The sequence below is a fragment of the Ascaphus truei genome, chromosome 13, assembly GCF_040206685.1.
Source record: "Ascaphus truei isolate aAscTru1 chromosome 13, aAscTru1.hap1, whole genome shotgun sequence".
In the NCBI taxonomy this organism is placed as follows: Eukaryota; Metazoa; Chordata; class Amphibia; order Anura; family Ascaphidae; genus Ascaphus; species Ascaphus truei.
In genome coordinates, this window is record NC_134495.1 from 35,532,828 (window position 1) to 35,559,917 (window position 27,090).

Below are 27,090 nucleotides of genomic sequence, written 5' to 3' on the forward strand. Positions count from 1 at the left end.
GGACACAAATACACACAGGGACACAAATACACACAGGGACACATACACACAGGGACACACATACACACGGGGACACACATACACACAGGGACACATACACACAGGGACACATACACACAGGGACACAAAAACGCACAGGGACACAAATACACACAGGGACACACATACACACAGGGACACACATACACACAGGGACATATACACACAGGGACACAAATACACACAGGGACACAAATACACACAGGGACTAAAATACACACAGGGACACAAATACACACAGGGATACATACACACAGGGACACACATACACACAGGGACACACATATACACGGACACAAATACACACAGGGACACACATACACACAGGGACACACATACACACAGGGACACACATACACACAGGGACACACATACACACAGGGACACACATACACACAGGGACACACATACACACAGGGACACAAATACACACAGGGACACACATACACACAGGGACACACATACACAGAGGGACACAAATACACGCAGGGACACACATACACGCAGGGACACACACAGGGACACATACACACAGGGACACACATACACACAGGGACACACATACACACAGGGACACACATACACACAGGGACACACATACACACAGGGACACACATACACACAGGGACACACATACACACAGCGATACACATACACACAGGGATATACCTACACACAGGGATATACATACACACAGGGACACAGATATACACTCAGGGACACACATACACACAGGGACACACATACACACACAGGGACACAGGGACACACATACACACAGGGACACAGATATACACTCAAGGACACATACACAAAGTGACACACAAACACAGGGACAAAGATATACACTCAAGGACACAGGGACACACACACAGAGGCACAGATATACACTCAAGGACACAGGGACACACACACACACAGAGGCACAGATATACACTCAGGGACATACACAAACACAGGGACACACACATACACAGATATACACTCAGGGACACATACACACAGAGGGAGACATACACACAGGGACACACAGAGACACAAGGACACACAGAGACACAGGGACACACACAGAGACAGAGACATACAATCAGGGATACACACAGACACAGAGACACAGATATACACTCAAGGACACAGGGACACATACACACAGGGACAGAGATATACGCTCAGGGACACACAGAGACACAGGGACACACACAGGTGGACACACACAGAGACACGGACACACATACACACTGGGACACACAGAGACAGAGACATACAATCAGGGATACACACAGACACAGAGACACAGATATACACTCAAGGACACAGGGACACATACACACAGGGACAGAGATATTCGCTCAGGGACACACAGAGACACAGGGACACACACAGGTGGACACACACAGAGACACGGACACACATACACACTGGGACACACAGAGACACGGACACACATACACACTGGGACACACAGAGACACGGACACACATACACACTGGGACACACGCAGAGGGACACACACAGGGACACTGCTGCTCACTCCACGGTGTGCTTAAGCCGCGTGCTCAGTTTCATGATGGCGGTTAGCGTGTACGCGCGTGTGCTGGGCAGGGACATGTGTGACTGGAGCACCCCCTCCAGGACATCCAGCACCTCATCCTCCGTCACCTGGGAATAGTGACATCATCACGTCACACTGTGACATCACCATCACACACGCCATCTTCACTGCCACACCGTGACATCACCATCCCACTGTGACATCATCAACACCATCACACTGACATCCTCACCATCACCACCGCCCAGGGATATCATTACTACACCTCTTATGAACTCTGTGACTCTGCTGGTACTACACACTGTCAGTATTGTGAAGTCATGGTTCTATTGCCTCGTTCCTGTGACAGTGTTGTGATGTCATGGTTCTATTGCCTCGTTCCTGTGACACTGTTGTGATGTCACGGTTCTATTGCCTCGTTCCTGTGACAGTGTTGTGATGTCATGGTTCTATTGCCTCGTTCCTGTGACAGTGTTGTGATGTCACAGTTCTATTGCCTCGTTCCTGTGACTGTGTTGTGATGTCACGGTTCTATTGCCTCGTTCCTGTGACAGTGTTGTGATGTCACGGTTCTATTGCCTCGTTCCTGTGACTGTGTTGTGATGTCACGGTTCTATTGCCACGTTCCTGTGACAGTGTTGTGATGTCACAGTTCTATTGCCTCGTTCCTGTGACAGTATTGTGATGTCACGGTTCTATTGCCTCGTTCCTGTGACTGTGTTGTGATGTCACGGTTCTATTGCCTCGTTCCTGTGACTGTGTTGTGATGTCACGGTTCTATGGTCTCGTTACGGTGATAGCATTGTGATGTCACGGCTCTATGCTCTGATGTCACTGGCTCGGACTCACGGTACCTGTGTAGTCTCCTCCTCCTCACAGGATCCCGATACCAGGAGTTCCCCGTATTCCCCGATACACCACGAGGCCACCTGTACCAGCGGCTGCTGCAGAGACACGGGAAGGGGGACACGGACTCTGAGTAACGAACCCAACACGGAACCCCCCGACCGTCAACCCGACACGGACCCCGAGCAATGACCCCCGACACGGACCCCGAGCAATGACCCCGACACGGACCCCGAGCAATGACCCCGACACGGACCCCGACCGTCAACCCGACACGGACCCCGCGCAATGACCCCGACACGGACCCCGAGCAATGACCCCGACACAGACCCCGACCGTCAACCCGACATGGACCCCGAGCAATGACCCCGACACGGACCCCGAGCAATGACCCCGACACGTACCCCGAGCAATGACCCCGACACAGACCCCGAGCAATGAACCCGACACGGACCCCGAGCAATGACCCCGACACGGACCCCGAGCAATGACCCCGACACGGACCCCGAGCAATGAACCCGACACGGACCCCGAGCAATGACCCCGACACGGACCCCGAGCAATGACCCCGACACGGACCCCGAGCAATGAACCCGACACGGACCCCGAGCAATGACCCCGACACGGACCCCGAGCAATGAACCCGACACGGACCCCGAGCAATGACCCCGACACGGACCCCGAGCAATGACCCTGACACGGACCCCGAGCAATGAACCCGACACGGACCCCGAGCAATGAACCCGACACGGACCCCGTCTCCCTGTCACGCTCTCTCCCTGTCCCTCCCCGTCACGCTCTCTCCCTGTCCCTCCCCCCCGTCTCCCCCTGTCACGCTCTCTCCCTGTCCCTCCCCCCGTCTCCCCCTGTCACGCTCTCTCCCTGTCCCTCCCCCCGTCTCCCCCTGTCACGCTCTCTCCGAGCTCCGAACCTGCGCTATGTCCTCCCGTATCGCCCGGTACAGCCTGCGCACTGTGTACGTGTGCAGCTCCGACGCTTCGCTGATCAGGTGAATCAGTTGTGAGACGGCGTCGTCTCGGACACTCTCCCCGGCCTGAGAGAGAGACATGGGGTATTCATTACACATATACACTGCAATACTCATAGTGACCACAGGGTGACACTGTCCCATTGCGATAACCAAAAAGTACATACCCTGTAATACACAGAGCGACCACAGGGTGTCACTTTCACTCCACATAGCCCATTCACAGACTTTGCGAGAGGTACTTACTGTGACCAGCGTCTGCATTATGGTGTCTATGTGCCAGCGCCTGGAGGGGGCGTACCTGAGGGGCAGAGATACTGCAATGCATTACTGCACCTCACCCAGCGCTCTTATACTGCTCCCCCCCGCACCCAGCACTCTTATACTGCTCCCCCCGCACCAAGCACTCTTATACTGCTCCCCCCCACACCCAGTGCTCTTATACTGCTCCCCCCCACACCCAGCGCTCTTATACTGCTCCCCCCCACACCCAGCGCTCTCACACTGCTCCCCCACACCCAGCGCTCTTATACTGCTCCCCCCCACACCCAGCGCTCTCACACTGCTCCCCCCACACCCAGCGCTCTTACACTGCTCCCCCCCACACCCAGCGCTCTTTCAATGCTCCCCCCCGCACCCAGCACTCTTATACTGCTCCCCCCGCACCCAGCACTCTTATACTGCTCCCCCCGCACCCAGCACTCTTAAACTGCTCCCCCCCGCACCCAGCACTCTTATACTGCTCCCCCCCACACCCAGCGCTCCAACACTGCTCCCCTCACACCCAGCGCTCTTATACTGCTCCCCCCCACACCCAGCGCTCTTATACTGCTTCCCCCCACACCCAGTGCTCTTATACTGCTCCCCCCCACACCCAGCGCTCCAACACTGCTCCCCTCACACCCAGCGCTCTTATACTGCTCCCCCCCACACCCAGCGCTCTTATACTGCTCCCCCCCACACCCAGCGCTCTTATACTGCTTCCCCCCACACCCAGTGCTCTTATACTGCTCCCCCCCACACCCAGCGCTCTTATACTGCTCCCCCCCACACCCAGCGCTCTTATACTGCTCCCCCCGCACCCAGCACTCTTATACTGCTCCCCCCGCACCCAGCACTCCTATACTGCTCCCCCCCCGCACCCAGCACTCTTATACTGCTCCCCACCACACCCAGCGCTCCAACACTGCTCCCCCCACACCCAGCGCTCCAACACTGCTCCCCCCACACCCAGCGCTCTTATACTGCTCCCCCCCACACCCAGCGCTCTTATACTGCTCCCCCCGCACCCAGCACTCTTATACTGCTCCCCCCCGCACCCAGCACTCTTATACTGCTCCCCCCGCACCCAGCGCTCTCACACTGCTCCCCCCGCACCCAGCGCTCTTACACTGCTCCCCCCACACCCAGCGCTCTTACACTGCTCCCTCCCACACCCAGCGCTCTTACACTGCTCCCCTCCACACCCAGCGCTCTTATACTGCTCCCCCCCCTCACCCAGCGCTCTTACAGTGCTCCCCCACACCCAGCGCTCTTACACTGCTCCCCACCACACCCAGCGCTCTTACACTGCTCCCCCACACCCAGCGCTCTTATACTGCTCCCCCACACCCAGCGCTCTTACACTGCTCCCCCCCCCCGCACCCAGCACTCTTATACTGCTCCCCCCACACCCAGCGCTCCAACACTGCTCCCCCCCACACCCAGCGCTCTTATACTGCTCCCCCCTCACCCAGCGCTCTTACACTGCTCCCCCCGCACCCAGCGCTCTTATACTGCTCCCCCCCACACCCAGCGCTCTCACACTACCCCCCCCCCCCCACACCCAGCGCTCTCACACTGCCCCCCCACACCCAGCGCTCTTATACTGCTCCCCCCGCACCCAGCGCTCCAACACTTCTCCCCCCCACACCCAGCGCTCTTATACTGCTCACCCCCGCACCCAGCGCTCTTATACTGCTCCCCCCCGCACCCAGCGCTCTTATACTGCTCCCCCCCACACCCAGTGCTCCAACACTGCTCCCCCCCAAACCCAGCGCTCTTATACTGCTCCCCCCGCACCCAGCCTCTTATACTGCTCCCCCCCACACCCAGCGCTCCAACACTGCTCCCCCCCAAACCCAGCGCTCTTATACTGCTCCCCCACACCCAGCGCTCTTATACTGCTCCCCCCGCACCCAGCCTCTTATACTGCTCCCCCAAACCCAGCGCTCTTATACTGCTCCCCCCCACACCCAGCGCTCTTATACTGCTCCCCCCACACCCAGCACTCTGTCACTGCTCCCCCCACACCCAGCGCTCTTACACTGCTCCCCCCCACACCCAGCGCTCTTATACTGCTCCCCCCCACCCAGCGCTCTCACACTGCTCCGCCCCGCACCCAGCGCTCTTACACTGCTCCCCCCACACCCAGCGCTCTTACACTGCACCCCCCCACACCCAGCGCTCTTATACTGCTCCCACCCACACCCAGCGCTCTTATACTGCTCCCCCCACACCCAGCGCTCTTACACTGCTCCCCCCCACACCCAGCGCTCTTACACTGCTCCCCCCCACACCCAGTGCTCTTATACTGCTCCCCCCACACCCAGCGCTCTCACACTGCTCCGCCCCACACCCAGCGCTCTTACACTGCTCCCCCCCACACCCAGCGCTCTTATACTGCTCCCCCCCACACCCAGCACTCTTACACTGCTCCCCCCGCACCCAGCGCTCTTACACTGCTCCCCCCCGCACCCAGCTCTCTTATACTGCTCCCCCCGCACCAAGCACTCTTATATTGCTCCCCCCCACACCCAGCACTCTTATACTGCTCCCCCCGCACCCAGCACTCTTATACTGCTCCCCCCCACACCCAGCGCTCTTATACTGCTCCCCCCACACCCAGCACTCTTATACTGCTCCCCCCACATCCAGCGCTCTTATACTGCTCCCCCCACACCCAGCGCTCTTATACTGCTCCCCCCCACACCCAGCACTATTATACTGCTCCCCCCCACACCCAGCACTCTTATACTGCTCCCCCCACATCCAGCGCTCTTATACTGCTCCCCCCACACCCAGCGCTCTTATACTGCTCCCCCCCACACCCAGCCTCTTACACTGCTCCCCCCACACCCAGCGCTCTTATACTGCTCCCCCCCACACCTAACGCTCTTACACTGCTCCCCCCACACCAAGCACTCTTATACTGCTACCCCCGCACCCAGCGCTCTTACACTGCTCCCCCACACCCAGCGCTCTCACACTGCTCCCCCTCTCCCAGCGCTCTCACACTGCTCCCCCACTCCCAGCGCTCTCACACTGCTCCCCCACTCCCAGCGCTCTCACACTGCTCCCCCACTCCCAGCGCTCTCACCCTGCTCCCCCACTCCCAGCGCTCTCACCCTGCTCCCCCACTACCAGCGCTCTCACCCTGCTCCCCCACTCCCAGCGCTCTCACACTGCTCCCCCACTCCCAGCGCTTTCACACTGCTCCCCCACTCCCAGCGCTCTCACACTGCTCCCCCACTCCCAGCGCTCTCACACTGCGCTCTCACACTGCGCTCTCACACTGCGCTCTCAAACTGCGCTCTCACACTGCGCTCTCACACTGCGCTCTCTCACCTCTCCGTGGTGAGGAAGACCCCGGACGCGCACTGCGCTCTCACACTGCGCTCTCACACTGCGCTCTCACACTGCGCTCTCACACTGCGCTCTCTCACCTCTCCGCGGTGAGGAAGACCCCGGACGCGCACTGCGCTTTCACACTGCGCTCTCACACTGCGCTCTCACACTGCTCTCACACTGCTCTCACACTGCGCTCTCACACTGCGCTCTCACACTGCGGTCTCACACTGCGCTCTCTCACCTCTCCGCGATGAGGAAGACCCCGGACGCGCACTGCGCTCTCACACTGCGCTCTCGCACTGCGCTCTCGCACTGCGCTCTCACACTGCGCTCTCACACTGCGCTCTCTCACCTCTCCGTGGTGAGGAAGACCCCGGACGCGCACTGCGCTCTCACACTGCGCTCTCTCACCTCTCCGCGGTGAGGAAGACCCCGGACGCACACTGCGCTCTCACACTGCGCTCTCTCACCTCTCCGCGGTGAGGAAGACCCCGGACGCGCACTGCGCTCTCACACTGCGCTCTCTCACCTCTCCGCGGTGAGGAACACCCCGGACGCGCACTGCGCTCTCACACTGCGCTCTCTCACCTCTCCGCGGTGAGGAAGACCCCGGACGCGCACTGCGCTCTCACACTGCGCTCTCACCTCTCCGCGGTGAGGAAGACCCCGGACGCGCACTGCGCTCTCTCACCTCTCCGCGGTGAGTAAGACCCCGGACGCGCATTGCGCTCTCACACTGCGCTCTCACACTGCGCTCTCACACTGCGCTCTCTCACCTCTCCGCGGTGAGGAAGACTCCGGACGCGCACTGCGCTCTCAGCTCCGGGCCGCACGTCTGCAGGAATCTCTGAAATTCTTTCATCATCACGCGGACGTTCGTCCCGTTCACAAGAGCGAAGCTCAGGTCCAGCGCTCTCCTGGCAGAGGCAAACACAGGCGGTCTCTTCCCTGCTACTACAGCAGTATGAGAACTGACCGATGTCTCACACTCATCCCTGACTGTCTCTCTCTCTATTCAGTCTAACAACACGATCTAATAACTTGTAGAGATATAAAAGATCTCGGGGCACCCGGGGGTGTCTCTCGGGGGGCCTCTCTGGGTACCCGGGCGTGTCTCTCGGGGCACCGGGGGTGTCTCTCGGGGTACCCGGGCGTGTCTCTCGGGGCACCCGGGCGTGTCTCTCGGGGCACCCGGGGGTGTCTCTCGGGGCACCCGGGGGTGTCTCTCGGGGTACCACAGCGTGTCTCTCGGGGCACCTGGGGGTGTCTCTCGGGGCACCCGGGCGTGTCTCTCGGGGCACCTGGGCGTGTCTCTCGGGGCACCCGGGGGTGTCTCTCGGAGCACCCGGGGGTGTCTCTCGGGGCACCCGGGGGTGTCTCTCGGGGCACCCGGGGGTGTCTCTCCGGGTACCCGAGCGTGTCTCTCGGGGCACCCGGGGGTGTCTCTCGGGGCACCCGGGGGTGTCTCTCGGGGTACCCGGGGGTGTTTCTCGGGGCACCCGGGCGTGTCTCTCGGGGCACCTGGGCGTGTCTCTCGGGGCACCCGGGGGTGTCTCTCGGAGCACCCGGGGGTGTCTCTCGGGGCACCCGGGGGTGTCTCTCGGGGCACCCGGGGGTGTCTCTCGGGGTACCCGAGCGTGTCTCTCGGGGCACCCGGGGGTGTCTCTCGGGGTACCGTCCTGCGCTCGTGAGAGACATCCACTCACCTGTTAACGGAGGTGTCTGGCTGCTTGAGACAGTCCACGATGGTCCCGCGATGTCTCTGCACGGCCGCGTGATCCGACTGCACCAAGCGGAGGAGAGAGGTGAGAGCGACGTACCTGGGAGAGAGACAGACATACCTGGGTGAGAGAGAGCGAAGGCGTGCACAGAGAGCACTGTTAGAGTGCGGAGAGAATGAGGGAGAGCGAGCACTAAGAGAGCGCTGAGATAGCGCAGAGAGAAAGAGAGCGCAGAGAGAAAGAGAGCGCAGAGAGAAAAAGAGAGCGCAGAGAGAAAGCACAGAGAGAAAGCACAGAGAGAGAGCGCAGAGAGAAAGAGAGCGCAGAGAGAAAAAGAGAGCGCAGAGAGAAAGCACAGAGAGAAAGCGCAGAGAGAAAAAGAGAGCGCAGGGAATTGTACCTGATGTTCTTATCATTGCTGAGAAGAAACCGTCCAAGGATGTTAACAGCAAGGACCTGATAGAGGGAAAGAGAGCGCTCGGTCTGTCTCGGTTAGAGAGCGCTCGGTCTGTATCGGTGTGAGAGAGCGCTCGGTCTGTATCGGTGTGAATGCGCTCGGTCATCATCGGTGTGAGAGTGCTCGGTCTGTCTCGGTGTGAATGCGCTCGGTCTGGATCGGTGAGAGAGAGCTCGGTCTGTATCGGTGAGAGAGCGCTCGGTCTGTCTCGGTGTGTGAGAGCGCTTGGTCTGTTTCGGTGTGAGAGAGCGCTCGGTCTGGATCGGTGAGAGAGAGCTCGGTCTGTATCGGTGAGAGAGCGCTCGGTCTGTATCGGTGAGAGAGCGCTCGGTCTGTCTCGGTGTGAATGTGCTCGGTCTGTATCGGTGTGAGAGCGCTTGGTCTGTTTCGGTGTGAGAGAGCGCTCGGTCTGTATCGGTGAGAGAGAGCTCGGTCTGTATCGGTGAGAGAGCGCTCGGTCTGGATCGGTGAGAGAGAGCTCGGTCTGTATCGGTGTGAGAGCGCTCGGTCTGTCTCGGTGTGTGAGAGCGCTTGGTCTGTTTCGGTGTGAGAGAGCGCTCGGTCTGTATCGGTGAGAGAGAGCTCGGTCTGTATCGGTGAGAGAGCGCTCGGTCTGTATCGGTGAGAGAGAGCTCGGTCTGTATCGGTGTGAGAGCGCTCGGTCTGTATCGGTGAGAGAGCGCTCGGTCTGTATCGGTGTGAGAGAGCGCTCGGTCTGTATCGGTGAGAGAGCGCTCGGTCTGTCTCGGTGTGAGAGCGCTCGGTCTGTATCGGTGAGAGAGCGCTCGGTCTGTCTCGGTGTGAATGCGCTCGGTCTGTCTCGGTGTGAGAGCGCTCGGTCTGTATCGGTGAGAGAGTGTTCGGTCTGTCTCGGTGTGAGAGCGCTCGGTCTGTATCGGTGAGAGAGCGCTCGGTCTGTATCGGTGAGAGAGCGCTCGGTCTGTATCGGTGAGAGAGAGCTCGGTCTGTATCGGTGTGAGAGCGCTCGGTCTGTCTCGGTGTGAATGTGCTCGGTCTGTCTCGGTGTGAGAGTGCTCGGTCTGTATCGGTGAGAGAGCGCTCGGTCTGGATCGGTGAGAGAGAGCTCGGTCTGTATCGGTGAGAGAGCGCTCGGTCTGTATCGGTGTGAGAGAGCGCTCGGTCTGTATCGGTGAGAGAGAGCGCTCGGTCTGGATCGGTGAGAGAGCGCTCGGTCTGTATCGGTGTGAGAGAGCGCTCGGTCTGTATCGGTGAGAGAGAGCTCGGTCTGTATCGGTGTGAGAGAGCGCTCGGTCTGTATCGGTGAGAGAGAGCTCGGTCTGTATCGGTGTGAGAGAGAGCTCGGTCTGTATCGGTGAGAGAGAGCTCGGTCTGTATCGGTGAGAGAGAGCTCGGTCTGTATCGGTGAGAGAGAGCTCGGTCTGTATCGGTGAGAGAGCGCTCGGTCTGTCTCGGTGTGAATGCGCTCGGTCTGTCTCGGTGTGAGAGCGCTCGGTCTGTATCGGTGTGAGAGAGCGCTCGGTCTGTATCGGTGAGAGAGCGCTCGGTCTGTATCGGTGAGAGAGCGCTCGGTCTGTATCGGTGAGAGAGCGCTCGGTCTGTATCGGTGTGAGAGCGCTCGGTCTGTCTCGGTGTGAATGTGCTCGGTCTGTCTCGGTGTGAGAGTGCTCGGTCTGTATCGGTGAGAGAGCGCTCGGTCTGGATCGGTGAGAGAGAGCTCGGTCTGGATCGGTGAGAGAGCGCTCGGTCTGTCTCGGTGAGAGAGCGCTCGGTCTGGATCGGTGAGAGAGAGCTCGGTCTGGATCGGTGAGAGAGAGCTCGGTCTGTATCGGTGAGAGAGCGCTCGGTCTGTATCGGTGAGAGAGTGCTCGGTCTGTATCGGTGAGAGAGAGCTCGGTCTGTATCGGTGAGAGAGATCGGTCTGTCTCGGTGTGAGAGCGCTCGGTCTGTCTCGGTGTGAATGTGCTCGGTCTGTATCGGTGAGAGAGTGCTCGGTCTGTATCGGTGTGAGAGCGCTCGGTCTGTATCGGTGCGAATGTGCTCGGTCTGTCTCGGTGTGAGAGTGCTCGGTCTGTATCGGTGTGAGAGAGCGCTCGGTCTGTATCGGTGAGAGAGTGCTCGGTCTGTATCGGTGCGAATGTGCTCGGTCTGTCTCGGTGTGAGAGCGCTCGGTCTGTATCGGTGTGAGAGAGCGCTCGGTCTGTCTCGGTGTGAGAGAGCGCTCGGTCTGTCTCGGTGTGAGAGCGTTTTATCTGTCTCGGTGAGAGAGCGCTCGGTCTGTCTCGGTGTGAGAGCGCTCGGTCTGTCTCGGTGAGAGAGCACTCGTTCTGTGTCGGTGAGTGAGTGCTCGTCTGTCTCGGTGAGAGAGAGAGATCGGTCTGTCTCGGTGTGAGAGCGCTTTGTCTGTCTCGGTGTGAGAGCGTTTTATCTGTCTCGGTGTGAGAGCGCTTTGTCTGTCTCGGTGTGAGAGCGCTCAGCTGTCAGCACTCACCCGTAAACCACTAGCCGACTTAGTTTCTACAATTGTGAGGACGGTCTCGTATAAGACGGAGTTCCCAGCGTTGGACTGAGTGTCCGTACAGGTGGAGATCTAAGAGAGACAGCCAGCACTCTAAAGGTAAGATCGCCAGCGCTCTAAAAGGTAATAGCGCAAGCAACATCAGACTTTGTGCACTCTACTTGGATACAACCCTACAGACAGCTCTCTGTTTCTTTGATGGGCTCTCTTGGTGCTCTCACTGCGCTCACTCTCTGCGCTCTCTCGCTGCGCTCACTCTCTGCGCTCTCTCACCTGAGCCAGCAGGTCACCCATTGAATCACAGACGCTCTCATCGCTCTGTCCCAGAATCCTCATCAGTCGCAGGAGACGCACCTGTGAGAGACAGCCAGAGAGACAGTGAGAGACAGCCAGAGAGACAGTGAGAGACAGCCAGAGAGACAGTGAGAGACAGCCAGAGAGACAGTGAAAGACAGCCAGAGAGACAGTGAGAGACAGCCAGAGAGACAGTGAGAGACAGCCAGAGAGACAGCCAGAGAGACAGTGAGAGACAGCAACAAGAGAGAAGCACAGCCAAAGAGGGTCTCTCGCTCACGCCAACGAGAGTGAGAGACAGCCAACAAGTGAGAGACAGCCAACAAGTGAGAGACAGCCAACGAGAGCGAGACAGCCAACGAGAGCGAGACAGCCAACGAGAGCGAGACAGCCAACGAGAGCGAGACAGCCAACGAGAGCGAGACAGCCAACGAGAGCGACACAAAGCCAACGAGAGCGACACAAAGCCAACGAGAGCGACACAAAGCCAACGAGAGCGAGACAGCCAACGAGAGCGAGACAGCCAACGAGAGCGAGACACAGCCAACGAGAGCGAGAGACAGCCAACGAGAGCGAGACATAGCCAACGAGAGCGAGAGACAGCCAGAGAGACAGTGAGAGACAGCCAGAGAGACAGCCAGAGAGACAGCCAGAGAGACAGTGAGAGACAGCAACAAGAGAGAAGCACAGCCAAAGAGGGTCTCTCGCTCACGCCAACGAGAGTGAGAGACAGCCAACAAGTGAGAGACAGCCAACGAGAGCGAGACAGCCAACGAGAGCGAGACAGCCAACGAGAGCGAGACAGCCAACGAGAGCGAGACAGCCAACGAGAGCGACACAAAGCCAACGAGAGCGACACAAAGCCAACGAGAGCGACACAAAGCCAACGAGAGCGACACAAAGCCAACGAGAGCGAGACAGCCAACGAGAGCGAGACAGCCAACGAGAGCGAGACAGCCAACGAGAGCGAGACACAGCCAACGAGAGCGAGAGACAGCCAACGAGAGCGAGACACAGCCAACGAGAGCGAGACACAGCCAACGAGAGCGAGAGACAGCCAACGAGAGCGAGAGACAGCCAACGAGAGCGAGAGACAGCCAACGAGAGCGAGAGACAGCCAACGAGAGCGAGAGACAGCTAACGAGAGCGAGAGACAGCCAACGAGAGCGAGAGACAGCCAACGAGAGCGAGAGAAAGCCAACGAAAGCGAGAGGCAGCCAACGAGAGCGAGACAGCCAACGAGAGCGAGACAGCCAACGAGAGCGACACAAAGCCAACGAGAGCGACACAAAGCCAACGAGAGCGAGACAGCCAACGAGAGCGAGACAGCCAACGAGAGCGAGACACAGCCAACGAGAGCGAGAGACAGCCAACGAGAGCGAGACACAGCCAACGAGAGCGAGAGACAGCCAACGAGAGCGAGAGACAGCCAACGAGAGCGAGAGACAGCCAACGAGAGCGAGAGAAAGCCAACGAAAGCGAGAGACAGCCAACGAAAGCGAGAGACAGCCAACGAGATTGAGAGACAGCCAACGAGAGTGAGAGACAGCCAACGAGATTGAGAGACAGCCAACGAGATTGAGAGACAGCCAACGAGATTGAGAGACAGCCAACGAGATTGAGAGACAGCCAACAAGAGTGAGACAGCCAACAAGAGTGAGACAGCCAACAAGAGTGAGACAGCCAACAAGAGTGAGACAGCCAACGAGAGTGAGACATCCAACGAGAGTGAGACAGCCAACGAGAGTGAGACAGCCAACGAGAGTGAGACAGCCAACGAGAGTGAGACAGCCAACGAGAGTGAGACAGCCAACGAGAGTGAGACAGCCAACGAGAGTGAGACAGCCAACGAGAGCGAGAGACAGCCAACGAGAGCGAGAGACAGCCAACGAGAGCGAGAGACAGCTAACGAGAGCGAGTGACAGCTAACGAGAGCGAGAGACAGCTAACGAGAGCGAGAGACAGCTAACGAGAGCGAGAGACAGCTAACGAGAGCGAGAGACAACTAACGAGAGCGAGAGACAGCCAACGAGAGCGAGAGACAGTCAACGAGAGCGAGAGACAGTCAACGAGAGCGAGACAGCCAACGAGAGCGAGAGACAACTAACGAGAGCGAGAGACAGCCAACGAGAGCGAGAGACAGCCAACGAGAGCGAGAGACAGCCAACGAGAGGGAGAGACAGCCAACGAGAGGGAGAGACAGCCAACGAGAGGGAGAGACAGCCAACGAGAGGGAGAGACAGCCAACGAGAGGGAGAGACAGCCAACGAGAGGGAGAGACAGCCAACAAGAGGGAGAGACAGCCGAGGGAGGCGCACAGCCAACGAGAGCGAGAGAGCCACCGAGAGTGAAATACAGCCAACGAGAGCGAGAGACAGCCGAGAGAGGCGCACAGCCAACAAGAGCGAGAGACAGCCAACGAGGGCGAGAGACAGCCGAGAGAGGTGCACAGCCAACGAGAGCGAGAGATAGTAAACAAGAGCGAGAGACAGCCAACGAGAGCGAGAGACAGCCAGTGATGGGGGAGTGGGGGACACATTACCTGCAGGAAGGGGTCAGTGATGGGGGAGGGACACGTTACCTGCAGGAAGGGGTCAGTGATGGGGGAGGGACACGTTACCTGCAGGAAGGGGTCAGTGATGGGGGAGGGACACGTTACCTGCAGGAAGGGGTCAGTGATGGGGGAGGGACACGTTACCTGCAGGAAGGGGTCAGTGATGGGGGAGGGACACGTTACCTGCAGGAAGGGGTCAGTGATGGGGGAGGGACACGTTACCTGCAGGAAGGGGTCAGTGATACCGGACACTGCGTGTTCGGGAGAATATCCGGACATAACTTGTCTGAGCTTCTGCAGCAGGAGGGGAAGGAGCTGGGAGGACAGAGTGGGATATATATATATATAAATATATACACACACACACACACACATACACACACACACACACACACATATATATATAAAGCAGAAAATAGCCGTGTTAGTCCAGTTGCGATAGTGCAGAATAAATGAGTTCTTCAGTATTCGGTGATACCTTTTTTATTGGACTAACAATTTATGTCATAGGACACGCTTTTGAGAGTTATCCTCTCTTCTTCAAGTCAAACAATACTGATATACGAAGGGTTCAATGGCTAAAACAGTGTGGAGAGAGGATATATATATATATATATATATATATATATATATATATATATATATATATATATATATATATATATATATATATATATATATATATATATATATATATATTGTGACAAACGGCTTACTCCGGGGCTCCGCCGTCTGTCTGGGACTGTTAGAACACGGTCTTTTAGGGTAGGTTAAATGATGAGACGTCACGTACTGTTCCTTTAAACAGGCTATGCCTGGTTTATTCAGTCCCAGGCACTGAGACTGCCACAGTTTAAACAGAAAACAAAGCCAAACAAAAAGCTGCTCGTCTGAGCGATAACTTAAACTTAGATGTCCCTGACTCAGAGTTGGAAGTGGCTTGTCCACTTCCACCAACAAAATAAGTACCTTTGCAGTCTTTAGACAAACTAACAGAATGAATGAAGCGATTTGGGAAAGAGGCTTTCTCACCCCTCTGCAGTTCAGCAGCCTTCCAGGCTCTTGGGCGGGGCTCAGAGGAAACAGGAAACAGGTCTTATATACCTGAACTCTAATCAGCATGACAGGTGACAGAAAACAGGCAGCAGACAAACTGTGGAATGGAGTGCCTGTACCACGAGGCTGCCCTGTTCAGCTTAGACAGGACAGAAACTGTTCAGTATCCTGGGAGCCCTGTATATGGAGTTTATTACCAACCCCTGGTTTCTGTCACATATCCTCCCCCCCAGCTCAGACCTCGAGGGGTGAGCGACCATGGATATTAGGGAGTGCATCCTTGACAACCCGTCGGCATTGCCATGTTTGTGCCCCGACCTGTGTTCCACAGAAAATTTAAAGGGCTGTAGGCTTAGGAACCACCTGGTCACCCTAGCGTTCTTCTCCCTATTTTGACACATCCAGGTAAGGGGTGCATGATCTGTGACCAATCGGAACTTTCTCCCCAACAGATAATACTTGAGTGTCTCTACAGCCCACTTTATTGCGAGACACTCTTTCTCGACTATGGAGTAATTTTTCTCCTGGGGATTTAGTTTCCTACTTAAATAAAGGATGGGGTGCTCCTCCCCTTGAGACTCCTGGGAGAGTACCGCCCCCAGCCCTACCTCAGATGCGTCGGTTTGGACTACGAACTCTTTGGAGAAGTCAGGTGTGACCAACACTGGTTGGGCACAGAGAGCTTCTTTCAGGCTTCTAAAGGCCTGTTCGGCTTCGGGGGACCACTTTACCATTAGCGGTCCTCTTGCTTTTGTGAGGTCGGTTAGTGGGGTTGCCTTAGTTGCAAAATTGGGAATAAACCTCCTATAGTAGCCAATTAACCCCAAAAAGGTCCTTACTTGTTTTTTTGTGACTGGCCTTGGCCAATTTTGTATCGCCTCTACTTTGAGTGTTTGTGGTTTGAGTAACCCTCTACCAATAGAATACCCCAGATACTTGGCCTCCTCCAGACCAATAGTGCATTTAGCGGGGTTAGCAGTTAGTCCAGCAGACCGAACTGCGTCGAGCACAGCTTGGACCTTTGGAAGGTGGGACTGCCAATCTTCACTATGGATTACCACATCATCCAGGTAGGCGGCAGCGTACCGAACATGTGGTTTTAAAATTTTATCCATCATTCTTTGGAATGTGGCGGGAGCTCCATGTAAGCCAAAAGGCAGCACCTTATATTGAAAGAGGCCGTCTGGGGTTGAGAAGGCTGTTTTTTCTTTTGCCCTTTCTGTGAGGGGAACCTGCCAGTACCCTTTTGTTAGGTCTAGGGTTGTGAGATATCGGGCTTTGCCCAGTCTCTCTACAAGTTCATCTACCCTGGGCATAGGATAAGTATCAAATTTTGACACCGCGTTTAGTTTCCGGTAGTCATTACAAAACCTTGTTGTACCGTCTGGCTTTGGGACTAAAACTATAGGGCTGTTCCACCCACTTTGGGATTCCTCAATTACGCCTAGTTTTAGCATTTTTTTAACCTCTAAACTTATAGCCTCTCTCTTGGCCTCTGGGATTCGGTACGGTTTAAGGTTAACTCGGACCCCCGGTTCAGAGACTATGTCATGTTTAATTACGTTAGTTTTACCTGGCTGTGTAGAGAAGATTTCTTTGTTCCTTCTCACTAAACTCTGGACCTCTCGTTTCTGATGCACGGACAGTGTTTCAGCTATGCTAACCTCTGGGTCAGTTTCTTGATTCTCTGACGGACCTGGGGGTACTAGGGTTAACAAGACCTCTCTATCTTTCCAGGGCTTGAGTAGGTTTATATGGTAAATTTGCTCAGGTTTCCTCCTACCTGGCTGCCTTACCCTATAATTTACTTCTCCCACTCTTTCCAAGACCTCATATGGCCCATGCCATTTAGCAAGGAATTTACTCTCCACGGTGGGAACCAGAACTAGTACCCTATCACCTGGAAAAAAAATTCTGACCCTAGCACCCTTATTATACGTATTCCTTTGTGCTTCTTGAGCTTTCTCCATGTGTTCCCTCACTATGGGTAGGACTGCAGCAATGCGGTCCTGCATTTGGGCAACATGCTCTATTACACTTCTGTAAGGGGTAACCTCGTGTTCCCAAGTTTCTTTGGCTATATCCAGTAAGCCCCTTGGATGTCGGCCATACAATAGTTCAAACGGGGAGAAGCCTGTGGATGACTGGGGAACTTCCCTAATGGCAAATAACAGGTATGGTAACAAACAGTCCCAGTTTTTCCCATCCTTATCGACCGCCCGGCGTAACATGCTCTTTAAGGTTTTATTGAACCTTTCCACTAAACCATCTGTTTGTGGATGATAGACTGAGGTTCTGAGATGCTTGATTTTTAGGAGTTTACATAGCTCTTTCGTTACTTGGGACATAAATGGTGTTCCCTGGTCAGATAAGATCTCTTTAGGAATTCCGACCCGGGAAAACAGAAGTACTAACTCTTTTGCTATGTTTTTAGCAGAGGTGCTACGTAGGGGAACTGCCTCCGGATATCGGGTAGCATAATCTAATATTACCAATATATGCTGATGTCCCCTAGCAGACTTTATTAGGGGTCCTACTAGATCCATAGCAATCCGGTCAAATGGTACCTCTATTATGGGAAGGGGTACCAATGGGCTGCGGTATGCTTTGAACGGGGCGGTGATCTGACATTCTGGGCATGAGGAACAATAGTTTGTAATTTCTGCCAGAACCCCAGGCCAATAAAAGCTTCGGAGAACCTTTTCTTTTGTCTTTTCCACCCCTAGGTGTCCCCCCAATGGATGACTATGTGCGAGGTGTAATACTACGTTACGGAATGTCCGTGGTACCAACAATTGTTTAGTTGTAACTGATTTTCTTTTATCAACCCGATATACTAGGTCGTTCTCTACCTCGAAGTAGGGGTAAGCAAGTGACCTATCTGGTTGGCCATGAGTACTATTCTGGTCCCGTATATTTCCCCTTGCTACCGCTAATGTGGGGTCCTCCCACTGGGCCTTCTTAAAACTCCCAGGACTGACCTCTAGGTCAGCGAGGGTCTTATCCTGTACTGGGGTGGTAAGTGCCTGATCAACATCTTGATTTGGGGTATTCCCTACCAAAGTAGTGATGGGGAAGGGAATTTCACAGCACTCCTCCTTTTCCCCCTTCTTATTTGGGCCCTCGTCAACCTCCATTTCTGAAAAAGGGAAAGGATTTGTTTCTTCTAACACTTCGTTATGGTCTGCTATTGAACTCTGGGCGCTATTCTGAGCTGGGGACCACATTTTTAGAAAATGGGGAAAGTCGGTCCCTATTAACACATCATGTGCCAGTTTGGGTACAACACCCACCTTGAAATCTAAAGAACCAAATTCTGTTTCAAAAAAAACATCAACAGTGGAATATTCATGATTATCCCCATGTATACAACAAATTGCCACTCTTTGTGAACTGTTTACCTGTTTCTTCTTAATGGGCAATAGGTATTCGGACACTAGTGTGACCATACTCCCAGAGTCAAGAAGTGCCCGAACCCTCTTACCATTAACCTTTACAAATGCACACAGATGGTTATTCAAGGGGTCCTCTGGGCTAGGGCCCATACATTGGGACAACAGCGAATAAGGTTCCACGCTGTTGCATTGCATGGGCTCATCATTTAGTGGGCAGATTTTTGCTGTGTGGCCCCTCTCATGACAATTTACACATTTAGGTACATAGTCTGTGTCCCACTTAGAGCCTTTTCCCGGCTCCCCATGTTGGCTATTGCCCTTAGTGTGCGAACCACTGTTGCTGGAGCGGCGTGAAGGTGGTCGCCGCTCTTCAGCGCCCCTTAACCCCGGTACCCTTTTACCGTCTCTGGAAGAGTCCTGGAACCTCGGATAGTGGGGTTGCTCCACGACTGTGGGTTGCGGGTGCTCTTCTGCTGCACTGTACCTTTCTACAAGGGCCACAAGCTCATCCGCATTGTGGGGGTCACTCCGACTGACCCAACGGCGTAAGGCAGAGGGAAGTTTCCTCAAGAACTGGTCCATGACCAACCGTTCCACGATGTGGCTTGCTGAGTTGATCTCGGGTTGTAGCCACTTCCGGGCGAGGTGGATGAGGTCATACATCTGGCTTCGGGTGGCTTTATCCATCGTGAAGGACCATGCGTGAAACCTTTGGGCACGAACAGCCGTGGTTACGCCGAGGCGGGCGAGGATCTCGAACTTCAATTTTGCATAGACGTTAGCTTCGGCTGGCTCTAGATCAAAGTAAGCCTTCTGGGGTTCGCCGCTTAGGAAGGGTGCGATTAGACCAGCCCACTCAGCTTCTGGCCATCCCTCTCTCTGTGCCGTGCGTTCAAACGTGAGAAGATAGGCTTCCACATCATCCGAGGGTCCCATCTTCTGAAGGTAGTGGCTTGCCCTGGTCATTTTTCGGAACTGGGGCTGCCTCTGCCAGTGGAAGGTTACTGATAGTCCCCCTCAGGATCTCGAGTTCCTGCTGTAAGCCCTGAGCGAACCGCTTTTGCTCCTCTCTCAGCAGGCGGTTTGTCTCTTGCTGGTTTGCATTAGTCTCTTGCTGGGCTATTAACAGCTGTCGCTGGGTTTCACTCGCCTGTTGCTGGGCTTCATTCGCGTCTTTATGGACAGCGACATTGCGTACCAGCGCACTCACCACGTCTTCCATCTTGTTTGGAGAGAGAGAAAAAAAAACCTTCTTTTTTTTTTTTTTTTAAAGTTCTTTAACCCCCAGACCTTTCAGTGTTCTGCCCGCATTCTCCACCATATGTGACAAACGGCTTACTCCGGGGCTCCGCCGTCTGTCTGGGACTGTTAGAACACGGTCTTTTAGGGTAGGTTAAATGATGAGACGTCACGTACTGTTCCTTTAAACAGGCTATGCCTGGTTTATTCAGTCCCAGGCACTGAGACTGCCACAGTTTAAACAGAAAACAAAGCCAAACAAAAAGCTGCTCGTCTGAGCGATAACTTAAACTTAGATGTCCCTGACTCAGAGTTGGAAGTGGCTTGTCCACTTCCACCAACAAAATAAGTACCTTTGCAGTCTTTAGACAAACTAACAGAATGAATGAAGCGATTTGGGAAAGAGGCTTTCTCACCCCTCTGCAGTTCAGCAGCCTTCCAGGCTCTTGGGCGGGGCTCAGAGGAAACAGGAAACAGGTCTTATATACCTGAACTCTAATCAGCATGACAGGTGACAGAAAACAGGCAGCAGACAAACTGTGGAATGGAGTGCCTGTACCACGAGGCTGCCCTGTTCAGCTTAGACAGGACAGAAACTGTTCAGTATCCTGGGAGCCCTGTATATGGAGTTTATTACCAACCCCTGGTTTCTGTCACAATATATATATATATATATATATATATATATATATATATATATATATATATATACTGATTGCATGCTCTGGAGAGGGTATTTACATTATTTTTGGACACATTTTGCTACAACAGATGTGTGTGTTAAGTGCATAATTTTTCAATAATAAACAGGGACCTAAGACCCTGGCAGATATATATTAATGACACATTTTGCATACTTCTCAGGTGGTGGAATAGATATGATTGCAATTAAGTAAGGGGTTAATATTAACTCACTGGAGGTACCTTGCGGAGGAGAAAGGTGGGGTGGCAAGAGTAGCCGTGTGTGTTAACCCTGGTTGCATATCTAAGTCACGTCCTCACTTGTGTGCTGTCCGTGACAGGTGGTTTATGGGATGGATTGAGGGGAAATATTGTCCATTTGAGGGACCTTTGCGGAGGTGAAGAGTTGGGCAGCTTGAGAGCGTCAGTATTAACCCTTGTCCCGAATGCAGGGGTGTCGTATGTGACACTATCAAGATATAGATACAGACACACAGACACACAGACACACACACAGACACACACACACACACAGACACACACACACACACTCTCGCCCTCACCTTGCGGAATCGCTTCACGGCGCTTGGGTGACGCTGGCAGATCTCTGTGACCAGAAGGATAGCTCCGTACAGCACCCCTAAAAATACCCCACCGGGTTACTAACTCCACCCACAAACAAAGGAGGAACATACCCCCTTCCCCATGAATATACCCACCCACCCAAGAACATACCACCCCTACCCAGGAACACCCCCCCCCAGGTCTCACCATGCCCCCCCTACTCTATGACTCACCGTGCCCCCTCTCCCTCGGTCTCCCCCTCCTCCCCAGGTCTCACAGTGCTCCCCTATGACTCACTGTGTCTAATCTCCCCGTTCTGCCCCCCCTCCATCTCACCGTGCCCCCTCTCCCCCCCTTAGTTATGACTCACCGTGCCCCCTCTCCCTCGGTCTCCCCCTCCTCCCCAGGTCTCACAGTGCTCCCCCTATGACTCACTGTGTCTAATCTCCCCGTTCTGCCCCCCCCTCCGTCTCACCGTGCCCCCTCTCCCCCCCTTAGTTATGACTCACCGTGCCCCCTCTCCCTCGGTCTCCCCCTCCTCCCCAGGTCTCACAATGCTCCCCCTATGACTCACTGTCTCCCCGTTCTGCCCCCCCCTCCGTCTCACCGTGCCCCCTCTCCCCCCCCCCCTTAGTTATGACTCACCGTGTCTCTTCTCCCCCAGCAGTTCCTCACTCACAGGGATAAACATCTCCACCAAATCAGGGACCTTCCTGATAATGTGCACAGCACAGAGCACGGCCTGGGAGGGGGGGGGGGGAGAGAGGGGGGAGGAGAGGGGAGAAGAATGGTAGGGGGAGGTCATCGGGACACAGATCAGCCCCACTTTCTATCACACCTCCCCATTTCTTGGGCCCCTCCCCTTCCCCAGGCCCCTCCCCTTCCTTGGGGCCATGCCCCTTCCTGTAACCCCACCCCCGAGGTACCTTTTTCTTGACGTAGCTGTTTGAGGTATGAAGGAGGCGCTCGACCTCCCCAGCCAGGTCACGAGACATCTCCGCAGAGCCCAGACAGGCGAGAGTGCAGAGAGACAGGCCCTGCACCACGGGAGAGCTGTGCTCCAAATCCCTGCGGAGAGAGAGAGAGCGCGTGAGAGAGAGCCAGGAGAGAGAGACAGAGATGGAGAGAGACAGGCCCTGCACCACTGAGAGAGAGACCCAGCACCACGGGAGAGCTGTGCTCCAAATCCCAGCGGAGAGAGAGAGCGCGTGAGAGAGAGCCAGGAGAGAGAGAGGCCCTGCACAACGGGAGAGAGAGACAGGTCCTGCACCACGAGAGAGAGAGACAGGCCCTGCACCAAGGGGGTGAGAGAGAGAGACAGTCGCTGCACCAAGGGGGTGAGAGAGAGAGACAGTCGCTGCACCACAGGGGTGAGAGAGAGACGGGCCCTGCACCACTGGAGAGAGAGGAGAGAGACAAGCGCTGCATCACGAGAGAGGGAGAGAAAGAGAGACAGGCCCTGCACCTCGGGTGTGTGAGAGAGAGAGTGAGACAGGCCATGCACCACGAGGGGGAGAGAGAGAGACAGACCCTGCACCAAGGGGGTTAGAGAGAGAGACAGGCGCTGCACCAAGGGGGTTAGAGAGAGAGACAGGCGCTGCACCAAGGGGGTGAGAGAGAGACGGGCCCTGCACCAAGGGGGTTAGAGAGAGAGACAGGCCCTGCCCCAAGGGGGTGAGAGAGAGACGAGCCCTGCACCAAGGGGGTTAGAGAGAGAGACAGGCGCTGCACCAAGGGGGTGAGAGAGAGAGACAGGCGCTGCACCAAGGGGGTGAGAGAGAGAGACAGGCGCTGCACCAAGGGGGTGAGAGAGAGAGACAGGCGCTGCACCAAGGGGGTGAGAGAGAGAGAGAGAGAGAGAGACAGTCGCTGCACCACAGGGGTGAGAGAGAGACGGGCCCTGCACCACTGGAGAGAGAGAAAGAGAGCCAGGCCCTGCATCACGAGAGAGAGAGAGAGAGAGGCCCTGCACCTCGGGTGTGTGAGAGAGAGAGTGAGACAGGCCATGCACCACGAGGGGGAGAGAGAGAGACAGACCCTGCACGACGGGATGAGAGAGAGAGAGACAGGCCCTGCACCACTGGGGTGAGAGAGAGAGAGACAGGCGCTGCACCACGGGGTGAGGGAGAGTGAGAGAGAGAGAGAGAGAGAGAGAAGTAGGTGAGGAAGAGAAAGTGAGGTGAGGAAGAGAGAGAGTGGTAGGTGAGAAAGAGAGAGGTAGGTGAGGGAGAGAGAGGTAGGTGAGGGAGAGAGAGGTAGGTGAGGGAGAGAGATGTAGGTGAGGGAGAGAGGTAGGTGAGGGAGAGAGAGGTAGGTGAGGGAGAGGTAGGTGAGGGAGAGAGAGGTATGTGAGGGAGAGAGAGAGGTAGGTGAGGGAGAGAAAGTGAGGTAGGTGAGGGAGAGAGAGGTAGATGATGGAGAGAGGTAGGTGAGGGAGAGAGGAAGGTGAGGGAGAGAGGAAGGTGAGGGAGGGAGGGAGAGAGGTAGGTGAGGGAGAGAGAGGTAGGTGAGGGAGAGAAAGGTAGGTGAGGGAGAGAGGTAGGTGAGGGAGAGAGGGGTGGGTGAGGGAGAGAGAGAGGTAGGTGAGGGAGAGAGAGAAATAAGTGAGGGAGAGAGAAATAAGTGAGAGAGAGAGGTAGGTGAGGGAGAGAGGTAGGTGAAGGAGAGAGAGAGGTAGGTGAGGGAGCTAGAGGAAGGTGACAGAGAGAGAGGTAGATGAGGGAGAGAGAGAGGTAAGTGAGGGAGAGAGAGGTAGGCGAGAGAGAGAAAGAGGGAGGTGAGGGACAAAGACAGAGAGGTGAGGGAGAGACAGATTGGTGAGGGAGAAAGGGTAGGTGATGGAGAGGTAGATGAGGGAGAGATAGTTAGGGAGAAAGGGTAGGTGATGGAGAGAGTGCGGTAGGTGAGGGAGAGAGAGAGGTAGGTGAGGGAGAGAGAGGTAGGTGAGGGAGAGAGAGGTAGGTGAGGGAGAGAGAGGTAGGTGAGGGAGAGAGAGAGTGCGGAAAGTGAGGGAGAGAGAGAGAGGTAGGTGAGGGAGAGAGAGAGGTAGGTGAGGGAGAGAGAGGTAGGTAAGAGAGAGAGAGAAAGGTAGGTGATGGAGAGGTAGGTGAGAGAGCGTGAGATAGGTGAGGGAGAGAGTGGTAGGTGAGAGAGGTAGGTGAGGGAGAGAGAGAGGTAGGTGAGGGAGAGTGAGGTAGGTGAGGGAGAGAGAGTGAGGTAGGTGAGGGAGAGAGTGAGGTAGGTGAGGGAGAGAGGTAGATGAGGGAGAGAGAGAGGTGTGATGGTAGGGGTCGCTGGCTGACCTAGTGGGGAGAAATCCCAGCTATTTACCCCTAAATCCATGTAACTTGGCTACGTAAGGCTTATTTCAGCCAAATGTAATTTAATATCAGAGGGAGAACCGGGAATGTATAATGCACCATGTCTGTAAGAATATATTTCAAAGCATGTATTCTGTCTTCCCTGTAACAATCCTTTCCACAATCACCATTGTTCTGTGATGGGATTTGGGCTAGCTGTGTGTAATGCTAAGTCCTGTCTTTTACATAATTACCTTATGTCTGTATTTATGCCTGTGTTAGCAATTCCCCCCAGATTAGATACTTGGTAATTGTGTGGTGAAGGAATTAACATGCAAGAAAGTAAATGAGATATTCCACTGTTACTGTCATTTCTATGGAGAAAGACTAAGTAATTCACTCACTTGAAGCTCTCCATAGAAATAGATCAGAACAAAGGTAGGGGATTAGTTAAATGAATCAGTTATCAGGTCTGAGCCCCAGGCACTGTTTTCTCTTGGTTGGCTGCCTTTATTCAATAGTCACAAAGGGGTATATAAGGGGTGCTGCTGGACAGTGCATGAAGTTATCCCTCAGAGGGAGAGGACAATCTGAGTTATCCTCAGAGGGAGAGACACTCTGGGAGGGAGTGTGGAGATTCCCTCAGAAGTCCACCTCTGGGAAGGAATGTGGAGTTTGCTGGAGTCCATCTCTGGGAAGGAATGTGGAGATACATTTCAGAGGGGCTGCTGTGTGCAGCACTCTGATATCCCGGAGCAGAGAAGCGGACAGGGGAAACCCATTTTACGTGGGTTCTTGCACGTAGGAAAGGTAGATCTCATCCCCCAGACCCGCGTAAGTGTGTATTTTGTATTTTGTAGTTCTGTGTGTTTCCGAGGATTTACCAAAAATAAACCTCATTTTATTTCATGACTGTGCTTTGCCCTGTGACTGATCCCTTAAATATAAATGGTGTTAAAAGTCCTCGTCTACCGTGACAAGAGGTAGGTGAGGGAGAGAGGGGTAGGTGAAGGAAAGAGAGAGGTAGGTGAAGGAAAAAGAGAGATGAGGGAGAGAGAGGTAGGTGAGGGAGAGAGAGATGTAGGTGAGGGAGAGAGAGATATGTGACGGAGAGAGGTAGGTGTGGGAGAGAGATAGGTGAGGGAGAGAGATAGGTGAGGAAGAGAGGGGTAGGCGAGGGAGAGAGAGGTGAGGGAGAGAGGTGAGGGAGACAGAGGTTGGTGAGGGACAAAGAAGTGTGTGTGAGGGACAAAGAGGTGATTGAGGGAGAGAGAGTAGAGGTAGGTGAGAGGGAGAGAGGTAGGTGAGGGAGAGAGAGGTGAGGGAGAGAGATAGGCGAGGGACAGAGATAGGCGAGGGACAGAGAGGTTGGTGAGGGACAGAGGTGGGTGAGGGACAGAGAGGTGGGAGAGGACAGAGAGGTGGGTGAGGGAGAGAGAGGTGAGGAAAGGGAGAGAGGTGGGGGAGGGAGAGAGAGGTGGGTGTGGGAGAGATAGGTGGGTGAGAGATAGGTGAGGGAGAGAGAGATGGGTGAGGGAGAGAGAGATGGGTGAGGGAGAGAGAGAGATGGGTGAGGGAGAGAGAGGTGGGTGAGGGAGAGAGAGGTGGGTGAGGGAGAGAGAGGTGGGTGAGGGAGAGAGAGGCGGGTGAGGGAGAGAGAGGCGGGTGAGGGAGAGAGAGATAGGTGAGGGAGAGAGAGATAGGTGAGGGAGAGAGAGAGGTGAGGCGAGGGATAGAGAGGTAGGAGAGAGAGAGGTGGGTGAGGGAGAGAGGTAGGTGAGGGGGAGAGAGGTAGGTGAGGGTGAGAGGTAGGTGAGGGTGAGAGAGGTAGGTGAGGGTGAGAGGTGGGTGAGGGAGAGAGTGGTGGGTGAGGGAGGGAGAGGTTGGTGAGGGAGAGAGAGATATGTGAGGGAGAGAGAGGTGAGGAAGAGAATGATAGATGAGGGAGAGAGAGATAGGCGAGGGAGAGAGATAGGCGAGGGAGAGAGATAGGCGAGGGAGAGAGAGGTGGGTGAGGGAGAGAGAGATGAGGGAGAGAGTAGGGTGACCAGATTTACAAAAGTAAAAACCAGGACACATTAAAATAAATGTTATAAAACAAATGATATCACCAACTGCGCCCCTTCTCCTTTATGTCTCTCTACCCCGCTCTGTCCCCCCTTCTCTCTCACACACACACACCCCTTTCTCTCTCCCTCCCCCCATATCCGCCTATTCTCGTTCTCCCCACCCCTACATTCTCATTCCACCCTTCCCTGTCTCTCTCTCTCCCCCCATTCTCTCTCCCCCTCCCCCCATT

The 27,090-nt window shown here is 55.1% G+C and overlaps 1 protein-coding gene across 3 annotated transcripts in view; it reads right to left on the reverse strand.

The window, feature by feature from the left end:
- AP1G2 (adaptor related protein complex 1 subunit gamma 2) overlaps nucleotides 1-27,090 on the reverse strand; it is a 58,941-nt gene that overhangs the window by 19,241 nt on the left and 12,610 nt on the right. For all 3 annotated transcript variants that reach the window (XM_075569088.1, XM_075569089.1, XM_075569090.1), the window contains exons 4-16: nucleotides 22,419-22,560; nucleotides 22,138-22,234; nucleotides 21,492-21,568; nucleotides 14,780-14,872; nucleotides 11,983-12,063; nucleotides 11,683-11,781; nucleotides 9,156-9,211; nucleotides 8,741-8,854; nucleotides 7,811-7,951; nucleotides 3,672-3,726; nucleotides 3,369-3,491; nucleotides 2,446-2,535; nucleotides 1,571-1,698 (exon numbers count right to left, since the gene is read on the reverse strand). In XM_075569088.1, coding sequence (XP_075425203.1) covers nucleotides 1,571-1,698; nucleotides 2,446-2,535; nucleotides 3,369-3,491; nucleotides 3,672-3,726; nucleotides 7,811-7,951; nucleotides 8,741-8,854; nucleotides 9,156-9,211; nucleotides 11,683-11,781; nucleotides 11,983-12,063; nucleotides 14,780-14,872; nucleotides 21,492-21,568; nucleotides 22,138-22,234; nucleotides 22,419-22,560 — 1,296 coding nt within the window. The remainder of the gene's footprint in view (nucleotides 1-1,570; nucleotides 1,699-2,445; nucleotides 2,536-3,368; nucleotides 3,492-3,671; nucleotides 3,727-7,810; nucleotides 7,952-8,740; nucleotides 8,855-9,155; nucleotides 9,212-11,682; nucleotides 11,782-11,982; nucleotides 12,064-14,779; nucleotides 14,873-21,491; nucleotides 21,569-22,137; nucleotides 22,235-22,418; nucleotides 22,561-27,090) is intronic.